The 20,507-nt window shown below is 40.8% G+C and overlaps 1 protein-coding gene and 1 pseudogene across 1 annotated transcript; both read right to left on the bottom strand.

Annotated features, from left to right (window-relative positions):
• Window positions 1–1,506: 1,506 nt before the first annotated feature.
• Window positions 1,507–1,994, bottom strand: LOC116914902 (annotated as a pseudogene).
• A 13,788-nt stretch (window positions 1,995–15,782) lies between these two features.
• On the bottom strand, window positions 15,783–19,507 carry LOC116915059 (beta-defensin 39). Its single transcript, XM_032919476.1, has 2 exons — window positions 19,388–19,507; window positions 15,783–15,943 (listed from the first exon to the last, which is right to left on the bottom strand). Exons 1-2 carry the CDS (start codon window positions 19,446–19,448, stop codon window positions 15,783–15,785), a joined length of 222 nt encoding a protein of 73 aa, XP_032775367.1. The 5' UTR covers window positions 19,449–19,507.
• Between the last annotated feature and the right edge of the window lie 1,000 nt (window positions 19,508–20,507).

Here is a 20,507-nt window from a genome sequence, read left to right as displayed (position 1 = left end):
CATCAAAGATAATGTAAAACACAAAAAATTCATAGGCCAAAACACCCAGGAAATCCAGGACACAATGAGAAGATCACACCAGAGGATAATAGAGTGAAGGCTCCCAACTGAAAACTTTCCTAACCTAAAGAAAGAGATGCCCATAAACATATAAGAAGCCTACAGAACTCCAAATAGATTGGACCAGAAAAGAAACTCCTCCCGTCACATAATAGTCAAAACACCATATGCACAAAACAAAGGAAGAATATTAAAAACAGTAAAGGAGAAAGGTCAAGTAACATATAAATGCAGACCTATCAGAATTACACCAGACTTCTCACCAGAGACTATGAAAGTCAGATGATCCTGGGCAGATGTCATACAGACCCTAAGAGAACACAAATGCCAGCCTAGGCTACTATATCTAGCAAAACTCTCAGTTAACATAGATGGAGAAGCCAAGATATTCCATGATAAAACCAAATTTACACGTATCTTTTCTAGAAATGCAGCCCTACAAAGGATAATAGATGGAAAACTCCAACACAAGGAGGAAAAAAACTACACCCTGGAAAAAGGAAGAAAATAATCTCTTTGCAACAAAACCAAAAGAAGAGAGACACACAAACATAATTCCACCTCTAATAACAAAAATAACAGGAAGCAACAATCACTATTCCTTAATATCTCTCAACATCAATGGACTCAATTCCCCAATATATATATTTTGAATATTAGTCCTCTATTGGATGTAGAGTTAGTGAAGATTTTCCCCCCAACAATCTGTAGGTGGCCGATTTGTTCTATTGACTGTGTCTTTGGCTTTTCAAAAGCTTTTCAGTTTCATTCGGTCCCATTTATCTATTGTTGATCTTAGAGCCTGAGCCATTGGTGTTCTGTTTAGAAAATTTCTTCCTGGGCCAATGAGTTTGAGGCTCTTTCCCACCTCCTTTTCTATTAGATTCAGTGTATCTGGTTTAATGTTGAGGTCCTGGATCCACTTGGATTTGAGCTGTATGCAGAAGATAACTATTTTTGTTCGTCTCCATGCAGACTGCCAGTCAGCCGCACCGTCTATTGATGCTTTATTTTTTCCACTGTATGTTTTTGGCCTCTTTGTCAACGATCAAGTGTCTATAGGTGTGTGGGTTTCCTTCTGGTTCTCCAATTCTATTCCACTGATTGACCTGTCTGTCTCTGTCCCAATGCCATGTGTTTTTTTTTTTTTTTTTGTACTAGGCCAAGAATTTTATTAACCTTTTCCAAACTTTATTCCCAGGTGTCTTCAGCTTAATTTGCTGCAAAGAATGAATTAGGCATAAGCGAAAACCGAAAAGAGCTGCAGTGTCCGGGGTGTGTGTGTGTGGGGTGGGTGGGAGGAGGCTTGGGCTTAAAAATATTAGAGATCTAGATTTTATTAGATCCATAATAAACAAAAAAAATTTAAAAAGCAGTCATGATATAACACAGCAGATCCTGTACGTAACTTCTGCAAGGGTCACCTTCTTCAGAAGTCGCTTCAATTCAGTTCGCCTCGTTCTTAGAAGCTTCATCAAAATTCTCCACCAGATCTGGAACTTCATCGTCATCATCCTCTCCAGGAGCAAGTGGTGCTTTTCCATCCACAGATTGTTCGGGCAGAGCTTCCGCCGGTCTCCTCAGACTGGTCAGACTGTCCGCCCCAAGATGGCTGAGGATGCTTGGAAGCCTTTCTGTCAGCTGCTTTGTCTCACCGTTGCCTGTCATGGCGAAGGTGTTTGCTGCCAGAGACGCCTGGACTTTAGGGTTCTTAAATGGGTCACTGTTCCTTGGTTTGTAAACATGTTCACCTCTTCAATACCAGAGACATTGTTTAGCCCTAACTTCTTTAAGGAGAACCGCAGTTTTTTATCGTCTGCTGTGTCTGTTCTGTGAACCACCTTCTTCTCTCTACAAGCAGTTCCTTCCCCACCAATGCGCACTTGTGCCTGCAGTTTGGCGAGGTTTTCCTGGTTTGTGATCGTTTCTTTCATCTTGTCGGAGTGGAAATGGGGTCGTGCGGGGGCCCAAGGTTCACACTCAGGGGGTCTCGGGCAGGCTAGCTGAGATAAGGCGCGCACACGCGGGGACGCAAGATGGCAGCCCTGCCGTGTGGTCCTTATCACTATTGCTTTGTAGTACAGCTTGAGGTCAGGGATGGTGATTCCCCTAGAAGATCTTTTATTGTTGAGAATTGTTTTGGATACCTTGGATTTTTAGTTTTTTTTTTCCCATATGATGTTGAGAATTGCTCTTTCCGTGTCTGTGGGGAATTGTATTGGAATTTTGATGGGAATTGTATTAAATCTGTAGTTAGCTTTTAAAAAATTTTTTTATTATGTATTTCTTTACTTACATTTCAAAGGTTATTCCCCTTCCCGGTTTCCTGTCCATAAGCCCCCATCCCCCCCTTCCCCTCCCCAATATGGGTATTCCCTCTATACATCCCCCTTATTGCCCTCCCCCATATTCCCCCGCACTGGGGGTCCTACCTTGGCAAGACCAAGGGCTTTCCCTTCCACTGGTGCCTCAACAAGGCTATTCTCTGCTACATATGCAGTTGGAGCCCTGGGTCAATCCATGTTTAGTCTTTTGGTAGTGGTTTAGTCCCTGGAAGCTCTGGTTGGTTGGCATTGTTGTTTTTATGGGGTTGCAAGCTCCTTCATAGCTTTTGCCATTTTTACTATGTTAATCATACCAATCCATGAGCATGGGGGATTTTTTTTACCTTCTGAGGTGTTCTTTGATTTCTTTCTTCAGAGACTTGAAGTTCTTGTCATACAGATCTTTCACTTGCTTGTTAAGAGTTACACCAAGATGTTTTATACCGTTTGTGGCAATAGGGTCTTGTTTCCCAAATTTCTTTTCAGCCTGTTTTTCATTTGTACAAAGTAAAACTACTAATTCATTTGAGTTAATTTTATATCCTGACACTTTTATCAGCTGTAGAAGTTCTCTGGTGGAATTTTTGTGGTCGATTATGTATACTATCATATAATCTGCAAATAGTGATCTTTTGACTTCTTCCTTTCCAATTTATATACCCTTGATCACCTTTTATTTTCTAATTTCCCTAGCTAGAACTTCAAGTACTGTATTGAATAGGTAGTGAGAGAGTGGGCAGTCATATTTCGTCCCTGATTTTGGTAGGATTGCTTCAAATTTCTCTCCATTTAATTTGATGTTGGTTTTTGTTTTGCTATATATTGCTTCTATTATGTTTAGGTATGTGCCTTGAATTCTTGATCTTTTCAGGACTTTTAATATGAAGGGATGTTATATTTTTTGAACGTTTTTTCAGCATTTCATGAGATGATCATGTGGTTCCCCTCCCCTGAGTTTGTTTATATAGTGGATTACATTGATGGAGTTTTGTAAATTGAACCATCTCTGTATCCCTGGGATGAAGCATACTTGATCTTGGTGAATGGTGGTTTTGATGGGTTCTTGATTTAGTTTATGAGAATTTTATTGAGTACTTTTGCATCGATAATCATAAGCAGGATTGGTCTGGAGTTCTCTGTCTTTGTTGGGTCTTCGTGTGGTTTAGGTATCAAAGCAATTGTGGCTTCATAGAAAGAATTAGTTAGTGTTCCTTTCTTCTGTTTCTGTTTTGTGTAATAGTTTGAGGAGTATTGGTATTAGCTCTTTTTTGAAGGAAGGTCTGGTAGAATTCTGCACTAAAGCCACCTGGCTCTGGGCTATTTTTGATTGGGAGGTTTTTGATGACTATTTCTATTTCCTTAGGGGTTATGGGACTGTTTATACAGTTGACCAGATCTTGATCTAACTTGGTGTGTGTTATCTATCTAGAAACTCATCCATTTTATCTAGATTTTCCAATTTTGTAAAGTATATGCTATTGTAGTTGTTCCTGATAATTGAATTTTTCTCAGTTTTTGTTGTTATGTCTCCCTTTTCATTTCTGGTTTTGTTAATTTGTACACTGTCTCTGTGCCCTTTAGTTAGACTGGCTAAGGATTTATCTATCTTGTTGATTTTCTCAAAGAACCAACTCTTGGTTTTTTTGATTCCTTGTCTCATTTTCTGTGTTTCTTACTGTCGATTTCAGCCCTGAGTTTGCTTATTTCCTCCTGTCTACTCCTCTTGGGTTTATTTGCTTTTTTCTGCTCTAGAGCTTCTGGGTGTGCTGTGAGGTTGCTTGTATGGGATTTCTCCAGTTTTTTATTTATTTATTTATTTATTTATTTATTTATTTATTTATTTATTTTTTATTAACTTGAGTGTTTCTTATATACATTTCGAGTGTTATTCCCTTTCCCGATTTCCGGGCAAATATCCCCCTCCCCCCTCCCCTTTCTTATGGGTGTTCCCTCCCCACCCTCCCCCATTGCCACCTCCCCCAACAGTCTAGTTCACTGGGGGTTCAGTCTTAGCAGGACCCAGGGCTTCCCCTTCCACTGGTGCTCTTACTAGGATATTCATTGCTACCTATGAGGTCAGAGTCCAGGGTCAGTCCATGTATAGTCTTTAGGCAGTGGCTTAGTCCCTGGAAGCTCTGGTTGCTTGGCATTGTTGTACATATGGGGTCTCGAGCCCCTTCAAGCTCTTCCAGTTCTTTCTCTGATTCCTTCAACGGGGGTCCTATACTCAGTTCAGTGGTTTGCTGCTGGCATTCGCCTCTGTATTTACTATATTCTGGCTGTGTCTCTCAGGAGCGATCTACATCCGGCTCCTGTCGGTCTGCACTTCTTTGCTTCATCCATCTTGTCTAATTGGGTGGCTGTATATGTATGGGCCACATGTGGGGCAGGCTCTGAATGGGTGTTCCTTCTGTGTCTGTTTTAATCTTTGCCTCTCTATTCCCTGCCAAGGGTATTCTTGTTCCCCTTTTAAAGAAGGAGTGAAGCCTTCACATTTTGATCATCCGTCTTGAGTTTCATTTGTTCTAGGCATCTAGGGTAATTCAAGCATTTGGGCTAATAGCCACTTATCAATGAGTACATACCATGTATGTCTTTCTGTGATTAGGTTAGCTCACTCAGGATGATATTTTCCAGTTCCAACCATTTGCCTACTAATTTCATAAAGTCGATGTTTTTGATACCTGAGTAATATTCCATTGTGTAGATGTACCACATTTTCTGTATCCATTCCTCTGTTGAAGGGCATCTGGGTTCTTTCCAGCTTCTGGCTATTATAAATAAGGCTGCAATGAACATAGTGGAGCACGTGTCTTTTTTATATGTTGGGGCATCTTTTGGGTATATGCCCAAGAGAGGTATAGCTGGATCCTCAGGCAGTTCAATGTCCAATTTTCTGAGGATCCTCCAGACTGATTTCCAGAATGGTTGTACCAATCTGCAATCCCACCAACAATGGAGGAGTGTTCCTCTTTCTCCACATCCTCGCCAGCATCTGCTGTCACCTGAGTTTTTGATCTTAGCCATTCTCACTGGTGTGAGGTGAAATCTCAGGGTTGTTTTGATTTGCATTTCCCTGATGACTAAAGATGTTGAACATTTCTTTAGGTGTTTCTCAGCCATTCGGCATTCCTCAGCTGTGAATTCTTTGTTTAGCTCTGAACCCCATTTTTAATAGGGTTATTTGTTTCCCTGCGGTCTAACTTCTTGAGTTCTTTGTATATTTTGGATATAAGGCCTCTATCTGTTGTAGGATTGGTAAAGATCTTTTCCCAATCTGTTGGTTGCCGTTTTGTCCTAACCACAGTGTCCTTTGCCTTACAGAAGCTTTGCAGTTTTATGAGATCCCATTTGTCGATTCTTGATCTTAGAGCGTAAGCCATTGGTGTTTTGTTTAGGAAATTTTTTCCAGTGCCCATGTGTTCCAGATGCTTCCCTAGTTTTTCTTCTATTAGTTTGAGTGTGTTTGGTTTGATGTGGAGGTCCTTGATCCACTTGGACTTAAGCTTTGTACAGGGTGATAAGCATGGATCGATCTGCATTCTTCTACATGTTGACCTCCAGTTGAACCAGCACCATTTGCTGAAAATGCTATCTTTTTTCCATTGGATGGTTTTGGCTCCTTTGTCAAAAATCAAGTGACCATAGGTGTGTGGGTTCATTTCTGGGTCTTCAATTCTATTCCATTGGTCTATCTGTCTGTCTCTGTACCAATACCATGCAGTTTTTATCACTATTGCTCTGTAATACTGCTTGAGTTCAGGGATAGTGATTCCCCCTGAAGTCCTTTTATTGTTGAGGATAGTTTTAGCTATCCTGGGTTTTTTGTTATTCCAGATGAATTTGCAAATTGTTCTGTCTAACTCTTTGAAGAATTGGATTGGTATTTTGATGGGAATTGCATTGAATCTGTAGATTGCTTTTGGTAAAATGGCCATTTTTACTATATTAATCCTGCCAATCCATGAGCATGGGAGATCTTTCCATCGTCTGAGGTCTTCTTCAATTTCTTTCTTCAGTGTCTTGAAGTTCTTATTGTACAGATCTTTTACTTGCTTGGTTAAAGTCACACCGAGGTACTTTATATTATTTGGGTCTATTATGAAGGGTGTCGTTTCCCTAATTTCTTTCTCGGCTTGTTTCTCTTTTGTGTAGAGGAAGGCTACTGATTTATTTGAGTTAATTTTATACCCAGACACTTTGCTGAAGTTGTTTATTAGCTTTAGTAGTTCTCTGGTGGAACTTTTGGGATCACTTAAATATACTATCATATCATCTGCAAATAGTGATATTTTGACTTCTTCTTTTCTGATCTGTATCCCCTTGACCTCCTTTTGTTGTCTGATTGCTCTGGCTAGAACTTCAAGAACTATATTGAATAAGTAGGGAGAGAGTGGGCAGCCTTGTCTAGTCCCTGATTTTAGTGGGATTGCTTCAAGTTTCTCTCCATTTAGTTTAATGTTAGCAACTGGTTTGCTGTATATGGCTTTTACTATGTTTAGGTATGGGCCTTGAATTCCTATTCTTTCCAGGACTTTTATCATGAAGGGGTGTTGAATTTTGTCAAATGCTTTCTCAGCATCTAATGAAATGATCATGTGGTTTTGTTCTTTCAGTTTGTTTATATAATGGATCACGTTGATGGTTTTCCGTATATTAAACCATCCCTGCATGCCTGGGATGAAGCCTACTTGATCATGGTGGATGATTGGTTTGATGTGCTCTTGGATTCGGTTTGCCAGAATTTTATTGAGTATTTTTGCGTTGATATTCATAAGGGAAATTGGTCTGAAGTTCTCTTTCTTTGTTGTGTCTTTGTGTGGTTTAGGTATAAGAGTAATTGTGGCTTCGTAGAAGGTATTCGGTAGTGATCCATCTGTTTCAATTTTGTGGAATAGTTTGGATAATATTGGTATGAGGTCTTCTATGAAGGTCTGATAGAATTCTGCACTAAACCCGTCTGGACCTGGGCTCTTTTTGGTTGGGAGACCTTTAATGACTGCTTCTATTTCGTTAGGAGTTATGGGGTTGTTTAACTGGTTTATCTGTTCCTGATTTAACTTCGGTACCTGGTATCTGTCTAGGAAATTGTCCATTTCCTGAAGATTTTCAAGTTTTGTTGAATATAGGTTTTTATAGTAAGATCTGATGATTTTTTGAATTTCCTCTGAATCTGTAGTTATGTCTCCCTTTTCATTTCTGATTTTGTTAATTTGGACGCACTCTCTGTGTCTTCTCGTTAGTCTGGCTAAGGGTTTATCTATCTTGTTGATTTTCTCAAAGAACCAACTTTTGGTTCTGTTGATTCTTTCTATGGTCCTTTTTGTTTCTACTTGGTTGATTTCAGCTCTGAGTTTGATTATTTCCTGCCTTCTACTCCTCCTGGGTGTATTTGCTTCTTTTTGTTCTAGAGCTTTTAGGTGTGCTGTCAAGCTGCTGACATATGCTCTTTCCTGTTTCTTTCTGCAGGCACTCAGCGCTATGAGTTTTCCTCTTAGCACAGCTTTCATTGTGTCCCATAAGTTTGGGTATGTTGTACCTTCATTTTCATTAAATTCTAAAAAGTTTTTAATTTTTTTCTTTATTTCTTCCTTGACCAGGTTATCATTGAGTAGAGCATTGTTCAATTTCCAAGTATATGTGGGCATTCTTCCTTGATTGTTATTGAAGACCAATTTTAGGCCGTGGTGGTCCGATAGCACGCATGGGATTATTTCTATCATTCTGTACCTGTTGAGGCCCATTTTTTGACCAATTATATGGTCAATTTTGGAGAAAGTACCATGAGGAGCTGAGAAGAAGGTATATCCTTTTGCTTTAGGATAGAATGTTCTATAAATATCTGTTAAGTCCATTTGGCTCATGACTTCTCTTAGTCTGTCTACATCTCTGTTTAATTTCTGTTTCCATGATCTGTCCATTGGTGAGAATGCGGTGTTGAAATCTCCCACTATTATTGTGTGAGGTGCAATGTGTGTTTTGAGCTTTAGTAAGGTTTCTTTTACATATGTAGGTGCCCTTTTATTTGGGGGCATAGATATTTAGGATTGAGAGTTCATCTTGGTGGATTTTTCCTTTGATGAATATGAAGTGTCCTTCCTTATCTTTTTGATGACTTTTAGTTGAAAATTGATTTTATTTGATATTACAATGGCTACTCCAGCTTGCTTCTTCAGACCATTTGCTTGGAAAGTTGTTTTCCAGCCTTTCACTCTGAGGTAGTGTCTGTCTTTGTCTCTGAGGCGTGTTTCCTGTAGGCAGCAGAATGCAGGGTCCTCGTTGCGTATCCAGTTTGTTAATCTATGTCTTTTTATTGGGGAGTTGAAGCCATTGATGTTGAGAGATATTAAGGAATAGTGATTATTGCTTCCCGTTATATTCATATTTGGATGTGAGGTTATGTTTGTGTGCTTTCATTCTCTTTGTTTTGTTGCCAAGATGATTAGTTTCTTGCTTCTTCTAGGGTATAGCTTGCCTCCTTATGTTGGGCTTTACCATTTATTATCCTTTGTAGTGCTGGATTTGTAGAAAGATCTTGTGTAAATTTGGTTTTGTCATGGAATATCTTGGTTTCTCCATCTATGTTAATTGAGAGTTTTGCAGGATACAGTAACCTGGGCTGGCATTTGTGTTCTCTTAGGGTCTGTATGACATCAGTCCAGAATCTTCTGGCCTTCATAGTTTCTGGCGAGAAGTCTGGTGTGATCCTGATAGGTCTGCCTTTATATGTTACTTGATCTTTTTCCCTTACTGCTTTTAATATTCTTTCTTTATTTTGTGCGTTTGGTGTTTTGACTAGTATGTGACGGGAGGTGTTTCTTTTCTGGTCCAATCTATTTGGAGTTCTGTAGGCTTCTTGTATGCCTATGGGTATCTCTTTTTTAGGTTAGGGAAGTTTTCTTCTATGATTTTGTTGAAGATATTTATCGATCCCTTGAGCTGGGAGTCTTCACTCTCTTCTATACCTATTATCCTTAGGTTTGATCTTCTCATTGAGTCCTGGATTTCCTGTATGTTTTGGACCAGTAGCTTTTTCCGCTTTACATTATCTTTGACAGTTGAGTCAATGATTTCTATGGAATCTTCTGCTCCTGAGATTCTCTCTTCCATCTCTTGTATTCTGTTGGTGAAGCTTGTATCTACAGCTCCTTGTCTCTTCTTTTGGTTTTCTATATCCAGGGTTGTTTCCATGTGTTCTTTCTTGATTGCTTCTATTTCCATTTTTAATTCCTTCAACTGTTTGATTGTGTTTTCCTGGAATTCTTTCAGAGATTTTTGTGACTCCTCTCTATGGGCTTCTACTTGTTTATTTATGATTTCCTGATATTCTTTCAGGGATTTTTGTGTCTCCTCTCTATGGGCTTCTACTTGTTTATTTATGTTTTCCTGGAATTCTTTCAGGCATTTTTGCGATTCCTCTCTGTAGGCTTCTACTTGTTTATTAATGTTTTCCTGTGTTTCTCTAAGGGAGTTCTTCACGTCTTTCTTGAAGTCCTCCAGCATCATGATCAAATATGATTTTGAAACTAGATCTTGCTTTTCTGGTGTGTTTGGACATTCCATGTTTGTTTTGGTGGGAGAATTGGGCTCTGATGATGCCATGTAGTCTTGGTTTCTGTTGCTTGGGTTCCTGTGCTTGCCTCTCGCCATCAGATTATCTCTAGTGTTACTTTGTTCTGCTATTTCTGACAGTGGCTAGACTGTCCTATAAGCCTGTGTGTCAGGAGTGCTGTAGACCTGTTTTACTGTTTTCTTTCAGCCAGTTATGGGGACAGAGTGTTCTGCTTTCATGCGTGTAGTTTTTCCTCTCTACAGGTCTTCAGCTGTTCCTGTGGGCCTGTGTCTTGAGTTCACCAGGCAGGTCACTTGCAGCAGACAAGTTGGTCTTACCTGTGGTCCTGAGGCTCAAGTTCGCTCGCGGGGTGCTGCCCACGGGCTCTCTGCGGCGGCAGCAACCAGGAAGATCTGCGCCGCCCCTTCTGGGAGCTTCAGTGCACCAGGGTTCCAGATGGCCTTTGGTGTTTTCCTCTGGCGTCCGAGATGTGTGTGCAGAGAGCAGTCTCTTCTGGTTTCCCAGGCTTGTCTGCCTCTCTGAAGGTTTAGCTCTCCCTCCCATGGGATTTGGGTGCAGAGAACTGTTTATCCGGTCTGTTTCCTTCAGGTTCTGGCGGTGTCTCAGGCAGGGGTCCTGCCGCTCCTGGGCCCTCCCCCACGGGAGCCCAGAGGCCTTATACAGTTTCCTCTTGGGCCAGGGATGTGGGCAGGGGTGGGCAGTGTTGGTGGTCTCTTCTGCTCTGCAGCCTCAGGAGTGCCCACCTGACCAGGCAGTGAGGTCTCTCTCCCACTGTGTCTGGGAGCAGAGAGCTGCTGCAGGCCGGGATCCGCGGGTGTGGGACTCCCGGTAAACACAGGACGTGCCCGGTCCTAGAGGAATTCTGCCTCTGTGTGTCCCGATTTCACCAGGCAGCTTTCTTGTAGCAGAAAAGTTGGTCTTACCTGCGGTCCCGAGGTTCAAGTTCGCTCGAGGGGTGCTGCCCACGGGCTCTCTGCGGCAGCAGCAACCAGGAAGCTCTCCAGTTTCTTTATGAAGGCACTTTGTGGTATAAAATTTCCTCTTAACACTGCCTTCATTGTGTTCCATATGTTTGGCTATGTCGTGTTTTCATTTTCATTGAGTTTGATAAAAATTTTTATTTATTTTCTTATTTCTTCTATGACAAAGGTATCATTGAGTAGAGAGTTATTCAGCTTCCATGAATATGTGGGCTTTCTGTTGTTATTGAAGTCTAGCTTTATTCCATCATGATCTAATAGGATACAGAGGATTTTCCAGTTTTCTTGTATCAGTTGAAGCTTGTCTTATGTCTGTTTACATGGTCATTTTTGGAGAAGGTTCCATGAGGTGCTGAGAAGAAGACAAATTCCCCTGTTTTGGGGTGAAATGTTATGTAGATATGTGTTAAATACATTTGGTTCATAACTTCTGTTCATTTCACTGTGTCTCTGTTTAGTTTCTGTCTCAATTGTCCATTAGTGAGAGGGGGTGTTGAAATCTCCCACTATTATTGTGTGAGGTTCTATGTGTGTTTTGAGCTTTAGTAGTTTATTTTATGATTGTGGGTGGGATACAGATGTTCAGAATTGAGACTTCCTCCTGGTGGATTTTTCCTTCGATGAATATGAAGTGTCCTTCCCCATCTCATTTGATAACTTTTGGTTGAAAGTCTATTTTAATGGATATTAGAATGGCAGATCTAACTTATTTCTTGGGACCATTTGCTTGGAAAACTTTTTTCCAGCCTTTTACTCCGAGATTGTGTCTGTCTTTGTGACTGAGGTGTGTTTATTGTATGTGGCAAAATGTTGGATCCTGTTTATGGATCCAGTCTGTTAGGGTGTGTGTGTGTGTGTGTTTATTGTGGAATTAATTCCATTGATGTCGAGAGATACCGAAGACAAATGATTGTTAGCTCCTGTTATTTTTGTTGCTGGAGGAGGTGTTATGTGTGCATGATTCTCTTCTTTTGGATTTGTTGTGAAATGTTTATTTTCTTATGTTTTCATGGGTATAGTTACCCTCCTTGTGTTGAAAATTTTGTTCCAGTATCTTCTGTAGGGCTGAATTAGTAGTAAGATGCTGTTTAAATTCGTTTTTTTTTTCATGGAATATCTTGATTTCTCTATCTATGATCATGAAGAGTTTTACTGAGTATATTATCCTGGGCTGGCATTTGTGTTCTCTTAGGGTCTGAATGACATCCGTCCAGGATCTTCTGGCTTTTAGAGCCTTTGTTGAGTAGTCTGGTACAATTTTGATCAATTTGACTTCATATGTTACTTGACCTTTTGACCTTACATCTTTAAATATTCTTTGTTCTGGGCATTTAGTGTTTTGATTATTATGTGACAGGAGGATTTTCTTTTCTGGTCCAATCTATTTTTGTGCTCTGTAGGCTTCTTGTACATTTATGGCTATCTCTTCCTTTAGTTTTGAGAAGTTTTCTTCTATGATTTTGTTGGAGATGCTTTCTGGTCCTTTGAACTGGGATTCTTCACCCTCTTCTATTCCTATTATTCTTAGGTTGGATCTTTTCAGTGTGTCCTGAATTCTTGGATATTTTGGGTTAGGAACTTTTTACTCTTTGTATTTTCTTTGGCTGATGTGTCAATATCTTCTATGGTTTCTTCTATGCTTGAGATTCTCTCTTCTATCTCTTTATTCTGTTGGTGATGCTTGTATCTGTAGTTCCTGATCTCTTTCCTAAGTTGTCTGTCTCCAGGGTTGCCCACCTTTGTATTTTCTTTATTGTTTCTAATTCCATTTTTATTTGTTGGACCATTTTAAGAAAGTTCTTTTTATATCCTCCTTAAAGCTCTCTATCATTTTCATGAGATTAGATTTGAGGTCATTATCTTGGTTGTCAAGCATGTTATCCAGAGGTTGCTGTGGTGGGAGAACTGGGTTCTGATGATGCCACTTTGCATTGGTTTCTTTAGCATACAACCTTGTGTTTGCCTCTGCCCATCTAGTTCTGTCTGGTGTTAAGTTGCATGGGCATCTTTGACTTGAACTGGTCTCCACAGAGGCAGGTAAAGCTCTGTGACTTGAATTAGAGTTGGTCTCCTTGGAGGCAGGCAGTGTTGTCTCTGGTTAGAGTGGGCTTCCCATATCTCTAATTAGAGCAGGCCTCCTGTGTCCCTGGTTACTGTGGATGTTCTGTGATCTTGTTTACTGTGGATCTCCTGGGAGGCTTCCAGGCTTGTAGCATTTATGTGGGTATAAGTTTGCTGATCTGACCTGGGTTGGGGAAGTAAGCCAGAAGGAAAGTGGAGCTCAGGAGTTGGGGGTGGAGGTGGGTCCTGAGCCAGCTGGACTTCCTGGTTGTCCCAGATGGCTAAATTCTCACCTATGTCTCTGGTTTCTGTGGAATTCCTGGGAGGCAAGCAGGATCTAGCATTTGATTATCATGTTACTGATCTGGCCCAAGTGGGGAAGTGGGATTACATATTTTGATTATTATGATCTAGTGAATGAGTACAGATATATTTGGGGCATATTTTCTTTCAGTTATTTTGGGTATGTGTTGGTTCAAGGCTACTACAGTAGCATATAGCCCAGTAGTTGTTCTTGAGGATATTTACATGAGAGCTAATCTTTATACAATAGTTGTGTTGATATTCCCTGCCAAGAACAGTGCAGAAATAATCAACTTGTGCATCTTCATCTAGCATCATACTGTTTCTCTGATGTTAGTATTTTTAATAAAAGTGAAGTGGCATCCCATTTGGGTTTTAATATTTATTTCTCTAGTGATTAGTGATGCTGAGCATTGTTTCATTGACAACTGTCATTTGCACATCAGTCTATGAGTAACTATGTCCAGGTGCTTTGGCATTGTTTTAATTGGGTTCCTTTCTGTGTTTCTCTTTATTGTCTTACTTCCTACTGTAAATTGAATATTGCACAGTTATTAGATATATGATATGTTTACATTTTTGATGAGTTCATAGCATTCTTCTTATTCTCTTATCCCCTTTCTTGTGAAAAAGCTTTTTTAGTTTGATTTACCTTCATTTGCTTATTTTTGCTATAAATGTGTATCCTTCTTGGGTTATAGCCATAGAAATGTCTTTCCAAGCAGTGTTTCAGAGATTTTGTACCATATTTGTTCCTTGTTTTATAGTCTGAGTTTTCATATTGACACATGGACAGACACACGGCTCCAGCTGCATATGTAGCAGAGGATGGCCTTGTTGGGCATCAATGGGAGGAGAGGCCCTTAGTCCCATGAAGGCTCGATGCCCTGTGTATGGGAATGTCAGAGTGGGAAGGCAGGAAGGGGTGGGTGGGTGGTTGGGGGAGCATCCTCATAGAAGCAGGGGGAGGGTGAATGGGATAGGGGGTTTATGGACGGGAAACCGGGAAAGGGGACAACATTTGTAAGTAAATAAAAAATATCCAATAATAAAAAGAAGTTGACCTTCATAAAAAGAAAGGAAAAAGACACCTTCAATCCATTGTTTGTTCATTTTCTATATAATATGAGATAAGGAGCTGAAACTGAAACCCGAGGTTTCACCCTGTGCGTGGCTGGGTTAAAGGCTGCATTGAATTGTTGGATCATAATACATACATATATATGACTACAATGAGGATACTAACTAGAAAACAATTAGATTCTAGTGCTAGACTTGAGGTAGGTAGGGTTATTCTGTATCTACCTTATGAAGTCTTTCTGCATTCAAAAAGGTCAGCCTTTACATGGACCATTCTGAAACTGGAAACTTGAAACCCATAAACTCAGGCCTCTAACATCAACCCCTAATCACCTGTGAGAAAAACTTTCTTGGCTAAGTAAGTGGCGATGGTCATGTTGTGGTAAAGGCTTTGCTCATCCTGGGTTTTCTCAGGACCTTTCCAGCTCCTCTGTACTTCAGTCTACATAGTGAGCCTCGATTTCTAACTGGTGGAACAAGATGAGTCACACAGTATTACTCATGAGGATGCACACCGTCTTCCAAAACACTGTTCTCATTTCCCGATTTGTAGAAGATAATTTGAATATAAGGTGTGGGGATGAAATTTAAGAAGGGTGCTGCAGCTGTTCCCCCAAAATTTTAATCAGGTCAGATCAAATAATGTAGTTTTTCCTGGTGGATATTTTTACATTTAATGTTGTGTGTCAGTGACGTAGAAAGGACTCATATTCTATATATAGTTATTGGGACGATATCAAAGCCCAAAGTTATCACCATTAAAAAGGCAGCAGTATCTGGCTTCTCCTTCACGTTAGCCCACAGAATTACTCTTACTCTCTGTTCGCTGACACTGGGAGTCTCCTATGTATAAAGTCTTTTCAGACTCATGTGGGAAACAAGTTAGCGGATTACAGGTTTAAAGCCATCAGCATCTCTAAAGATGTTGCAGGAGTCTTTTTGTTGGTCCCAACTTGGGATAGGAATGGTGGCCAGTGGATTCAGAAACCTAAATACAATGATTATAATTGGATCCAAAGATGGCAGATACCTTGTGGCTGCAGGGAAACTTAAAATATGGAGGAGGTGGCAGGGTGGTTGGGAAGGTTTGATCTGAACAAGCCCTGACTGCATAAACTAATTTTAGGTAGGAGTGTCCCCACGCCCCTGCTTCCTCTTGACAATGAGGTAAATTCCTATTCAGAGGCGTTCAATAGGACATTTCTAGAAAAAGCAAGTGGAACTTTATTTGCTTAATTCCTGGCCATATTTTGACTTTATCAGGCAGGGATTTAGACTGGCCTGTCCTTCACTGTAGGTGCCATAAAATAACCCACATTTTCTTAACTTAATATGGATTTATAGATGGTGCGTGTTAGTGCACAGATGCTAGACTTCAGCACCCCTATATTATAGCAATGGTTACACCCTCTTCTTTGGAACTCGGATAGACAAAAGGCGTTTTTGGCAACATTTGCCTCTTCCGTCATAACACGTGCTGACTTCGTCTTGGAAATATGGGCATCGGACGGTGTGACAGGTGTTGTTCTTTTGAAAACATTTTACCGAATCAATACCAGACACTGCAAGAAAACGAGAAACAACCCTCAGGCCATTTGCTACAGATGCAGTGATTTTTTTTTTTAGCACGTTTGTGGGAGGTAGGAGAATTCTACACAAAGAATATGGAAAACGATTAACATTTTAAGAAAAAATTCTGCAATTGATGTTTAAGACCACTAATGAAATTATATTTGCTCTGAATTCAATCACCAGGGAGAGTCCCATTGCTCAATAGCCATTCGGCTTATGGTTAGAACACTGGAAAGAGCAAACGGAGAATACGTTCTTTTCTATTCTTTTTGAGGGAAGTCTCATTCTATAGGGTTTACTGGCTTGGGATTCATTATTTAGGTCAGGCTGGCTCTGACTCACAGAAGTGCTCCTTCCTCACCCTCTTGGATGCTGAGAGTAAAGGAAGATCCACCATCTCTGGCCGTAGAGCACTCTCATCACCACAAACTCTTCCGTGGGACAGTGGAGCTATGGTGGTGGGAGGACATGGAGCGACACTCTGATGTCCCTGCCCCAGAACTTTCTAAGAGAAGCATCACAACCCAAACCACTCACTTGCTCATACTAAATCCCTCTTCCTGAGCTCCGTCTCATAGCCTTTCTCTACATTCTATGGGTTCTCACTTCTGTGGTGTATGATTGTTGAAAGAGCAATGCTCTAAGTTTAATGTTGGCCTCAAAAATGATCATCCTCAGTCAGACCCTCAAAAGGTGACGCCCTCCAGATTTCTTTTCCTTTTGTGGTGCTGGTGATGCTGGTATCCCTTACGTGTTCTCTGTTCCCTGGTGAAACACTTGCAGCTGATTGTCTAGTTTGTGCTCTCTGTTTTTAATCAGTTTATTTGTTTTATTAAATTGTTACCTTGACAAAATCTAGACAGGAAATGGGCAAATTTTTTGCCTGTAGGAGATTTTCTTGATCGTTTTAATTGATGGGAGATGACCCATTTTTAACTGTGGATGGCAGGCATAATGGAATATATAAAGTGGAGAAACCGAGGAAGGGTGCACTCATCCATTCTACTCTCTATGACAAAACATTCTGAAGAAAAACTTATGAAAAAAAGGGCTTAGTTCATAATTATAAGCTATAGTTCATTATTACAAGTAAATCAAGGTGGCAGGAATTTGAAGTAGTTAGTAGTTTCAGTCACAAACAAAATCAGAGGGAGACAGAGAGAGAGAAAGAGAGAGAGAGAGAGAGAGAGAGAGAGAGAGAGAGAGAGAGAGAGGACAGAGACAGAGACACAGGTATAGAGATGGAGACAGAGAAATAGAGAGACAGAGAGGCAGCTATAGACCCACACACATGATGGACACGTGAGCACACACACACATACACACACACACACACACACACACACACACACACACACACACACGGAGTGGGGGGAGAGAGAGATAGAGAGATAGATAGATAGAGAGAAACTTGTATGCCAGTGCCTAGGCCCTTTACCAGGAAATGATATAACAAGTAATTCTTATCTTAGTTAATGGAATAACTTAGACAATTACCTATGGATAATCTTGACATCTGCCACTGACATTCTCTTCCCTGCCACTCTAGCTTGTGTCAAGTAGACAACAGTATCCATCAGGTGGATACAATGTGACCACCTACTTCAGCTCCCATTGCCCTGACTTCCTGCTACAGTATATCATGTACTGAGCTGGGAGATAAAATAAAGACTTTCTCCCTTTGTTGTTTTTTCAGAATATTATATCACATCAGAAAAAGAAACCAAGGCAATTGTTAAGCAGAAGAGGTTTAATAGAATAGGGCAGTTTCAGAGGGAAGGAGAGACTCAGAACCCAGTCCATTCAGTATCTCCCTGATCTAACAGATGACGAATGTGTCAATTGTCTACACAGAGCAGAAAGGCCGGAAAGACAGAGCCTGGACCAGGATGTCAGGAGCCAGGCTGCTGGAAGGCTTTCTCAGAGACACTGAGTAAAGGGAAAGCTACTACTGCACCTTTGACTGAGGCTAAGTCTGCACTGAGGGATGGGGCCAGGGCTTCAAAGAATCAGTGCTTTGATCAGTCCCAAGGGCACAGTGTGTTCAGTCTGTGACACACTTGAGATATCCTGTGTTCCCTTTGTACCACAATGATTGACTAGCTTCCTGATAACTTTGTCCCATTGTATGATAGCTTTCTGCTTACTCTGTCCCAGTTTTCTCCCTGTAAAACTTAAAAGCTGTGCTACTTAATAAACTCACTTGACATAAAACATCAGCTCATGCAGGGCCTTCTGACCTGAGCTTTTCTTTATTCTTTGTTCTTCTCCAGTCCTTCACTGTCAGAAACCTGTAACTGAAGAGTAGCCTGAGCAGCTGAGAGAGGCAGAACTGAGTCCTTTAGGTCATAGGGGAATTTCTTGTTGAGCCAAACAGCAATAGACATAGCGGCTTGGAATTGGAGCCACAGGATCTTGGAATCCTCATCTTTGCCTCATTTTAAAATCAATAAATGGACCCAGACATATATATATCTCCAGCTTTTAGGGAAGAAAGAGATTCCAGATCTAAAAACGACTCTGACAGAGTCATGTTATACAGTTAACAACATGGGAAGGCCAAAAATTGCTAAATGGGATGCCAAGTGGATCATCTCTTCTATTCTTGGTCCACCCTTATTGGCCTGTATATACATCATATTCTGAATAAAACGTTATCTTCTATTATGTCCCTGTACTATTTGAAAACCTTTAGGGTCGTCTAACGTTACATATGGGTGGCCTGTTGATCCCACCGCAAGGCATTTTTGAGTTAGTTCTTGGGATTCATGGTCCTCCTTGAAACCTCCTTTCAGCACTCAAGGCTCGCTTCATGGCTTGGGTTGGGCTTTCGACCTACTGAACACTGGTCGGATGATTATGGTAAACTATATTCCTAAGAATTAGGTCTTGTTACTCCTTTTTATTCACAGGGACGCTGTGAGGAATAAATAAAAACGAGAGGCCTTGTATTTCATTCTAAGTCTGTACTTCCCACACATCATCTACACTCGTCATCTGTTACTGAGTTACTTAATCTACCACAGCAAGTTTATGCTCCCCATTAGCCAAGTTTACCGCAGTCATGTGTTAAATGGACCTGAGAAAAGTCACAAAGGAGTGGGTGCCTGTCTCCCAATAGACATCTGTCCTCTTGGTGAGTTACGTCTTCCTTGGGGTAAAGAAGAATGGTTTCTATAGAGAATATTTTCTAGAGGTCCGTGACAGGAGTAAAGATCTTGGAAATCCCTATTACTAGCTCTTCATTCTGGTCAGGCTCATTGACTGATACCTAGGACACAGGTTGAAGCCCCTGAGGTCAATTGGCTGCAGCGTGTTGACTTTAGGAATGCTCTCCTGGTGATTGCTCCTTAGACCCCAAACTCACTTTTCACCTGTTCTAGGACGCAGTGTCCCCAGCTGTGACCAGGGGTTCAGCAGTTTTTGGCACTTACCTGAGTTGATCTGGAAGCAGGACAGAGAGAGGACCAGCAGCAGAAAGCAGGAGATCTTCATGCTGCACACCGAGCTGATTAAAGACAAGACCAGAGCTGGAAAGCTTAGCTCAAAGATGAACCCGGAGCACAGAGTGCATCCATAATAATAGAGAGGCAGGAATAAGTAACCTCTGAGATGAGGCATAAGGAGGAGTGGCAATCTAGAGTTACGGTCCAATGGCTAACCTTCACAGGTTATCCTGAGACATCTTAAATCCTGAGGTCATTCTGTCTGTTTTCCTGGTCCTAGATCTTGCTCTCATCCTGGACATGCAATCACCTCTTTTCTAATCAGGATACTTAAATGCTCCATAAAAAACACACATTTCCCTCCGAAAATATAGGTCTCCCAAGGTTTTTAAACTTATAGTAATTCCACATTGGTTAGCTTTACTCATAGTTTGTATATTTGTTGCTTTATAATGCAGGGCAAACATAGGCATCAGAGGGAGATATTTTGCCCAGACTTTCATGTTATTATGATGTAAATGGATCCATTTAAAAAACATTGTAGATACACAACAAACTTTTAGTGTAAATTATCCTGATATTTCCATGTATATCAAGAAGTGGCTACAAATGTAGCATTCTAATCCCTGGTCAGCATCACCGAAAAGGAGGCTGGAAACCAGGAACCTGTCACTCTTTTACTGACACACAGCTGTCTATGTTTTCAACCTTTGGGTACAGCACTGGACAGTCATCCAGACATTTAAGTAAATAGCAAAATAATTATATCAAATATTGAAACTTTTTTTAATTTTTGACGTTTTAAGGATACTTTTTACAAGCTCAGGTGTCAAGCTGCTGTTACGGTCCAGTGTCGTTCGTCATTACAAATGACTAAGGTTTCAATGCTGTTGGTCCCTGAGTGAAATGTTTTAAACTGTAAGACAGAAAGGAGTGGAAACCAGAATGTGGTCATGTTGGGATCCACAGTGGGGAGGCCCCTGCATCTGTAGTCAACGAGGACATTTATACTCAGGTTGGCAGAAAGCAGAAGTTCTGAACCAGGAGAAGGGGGAGATTAGGACTTTATGGGGCCTTCTTTTGCTAGCATAGGGTTTAGGCAAGTTGA

The sequence above is a fragment of the Rattus rattus genome, chromosome 13, assembly GCF_011064425.1.
Source record: "Rattus rattus isolate New Zealand chromosome 13, Rrattus_CSIRO_v1, whole genome shotgun sequence".
Classification (NCBI taxonomy): Eukaryota; Metazoa; Chordata; class Mammalia; order Rodentia; family Muridae; genus Rattus; species Rattus rattus.
The sequence above is the reverse complement of the archived record's forward strand: the minus strand, read 5'-3'. Positions and strand labels throughout refer to the sequence as shown.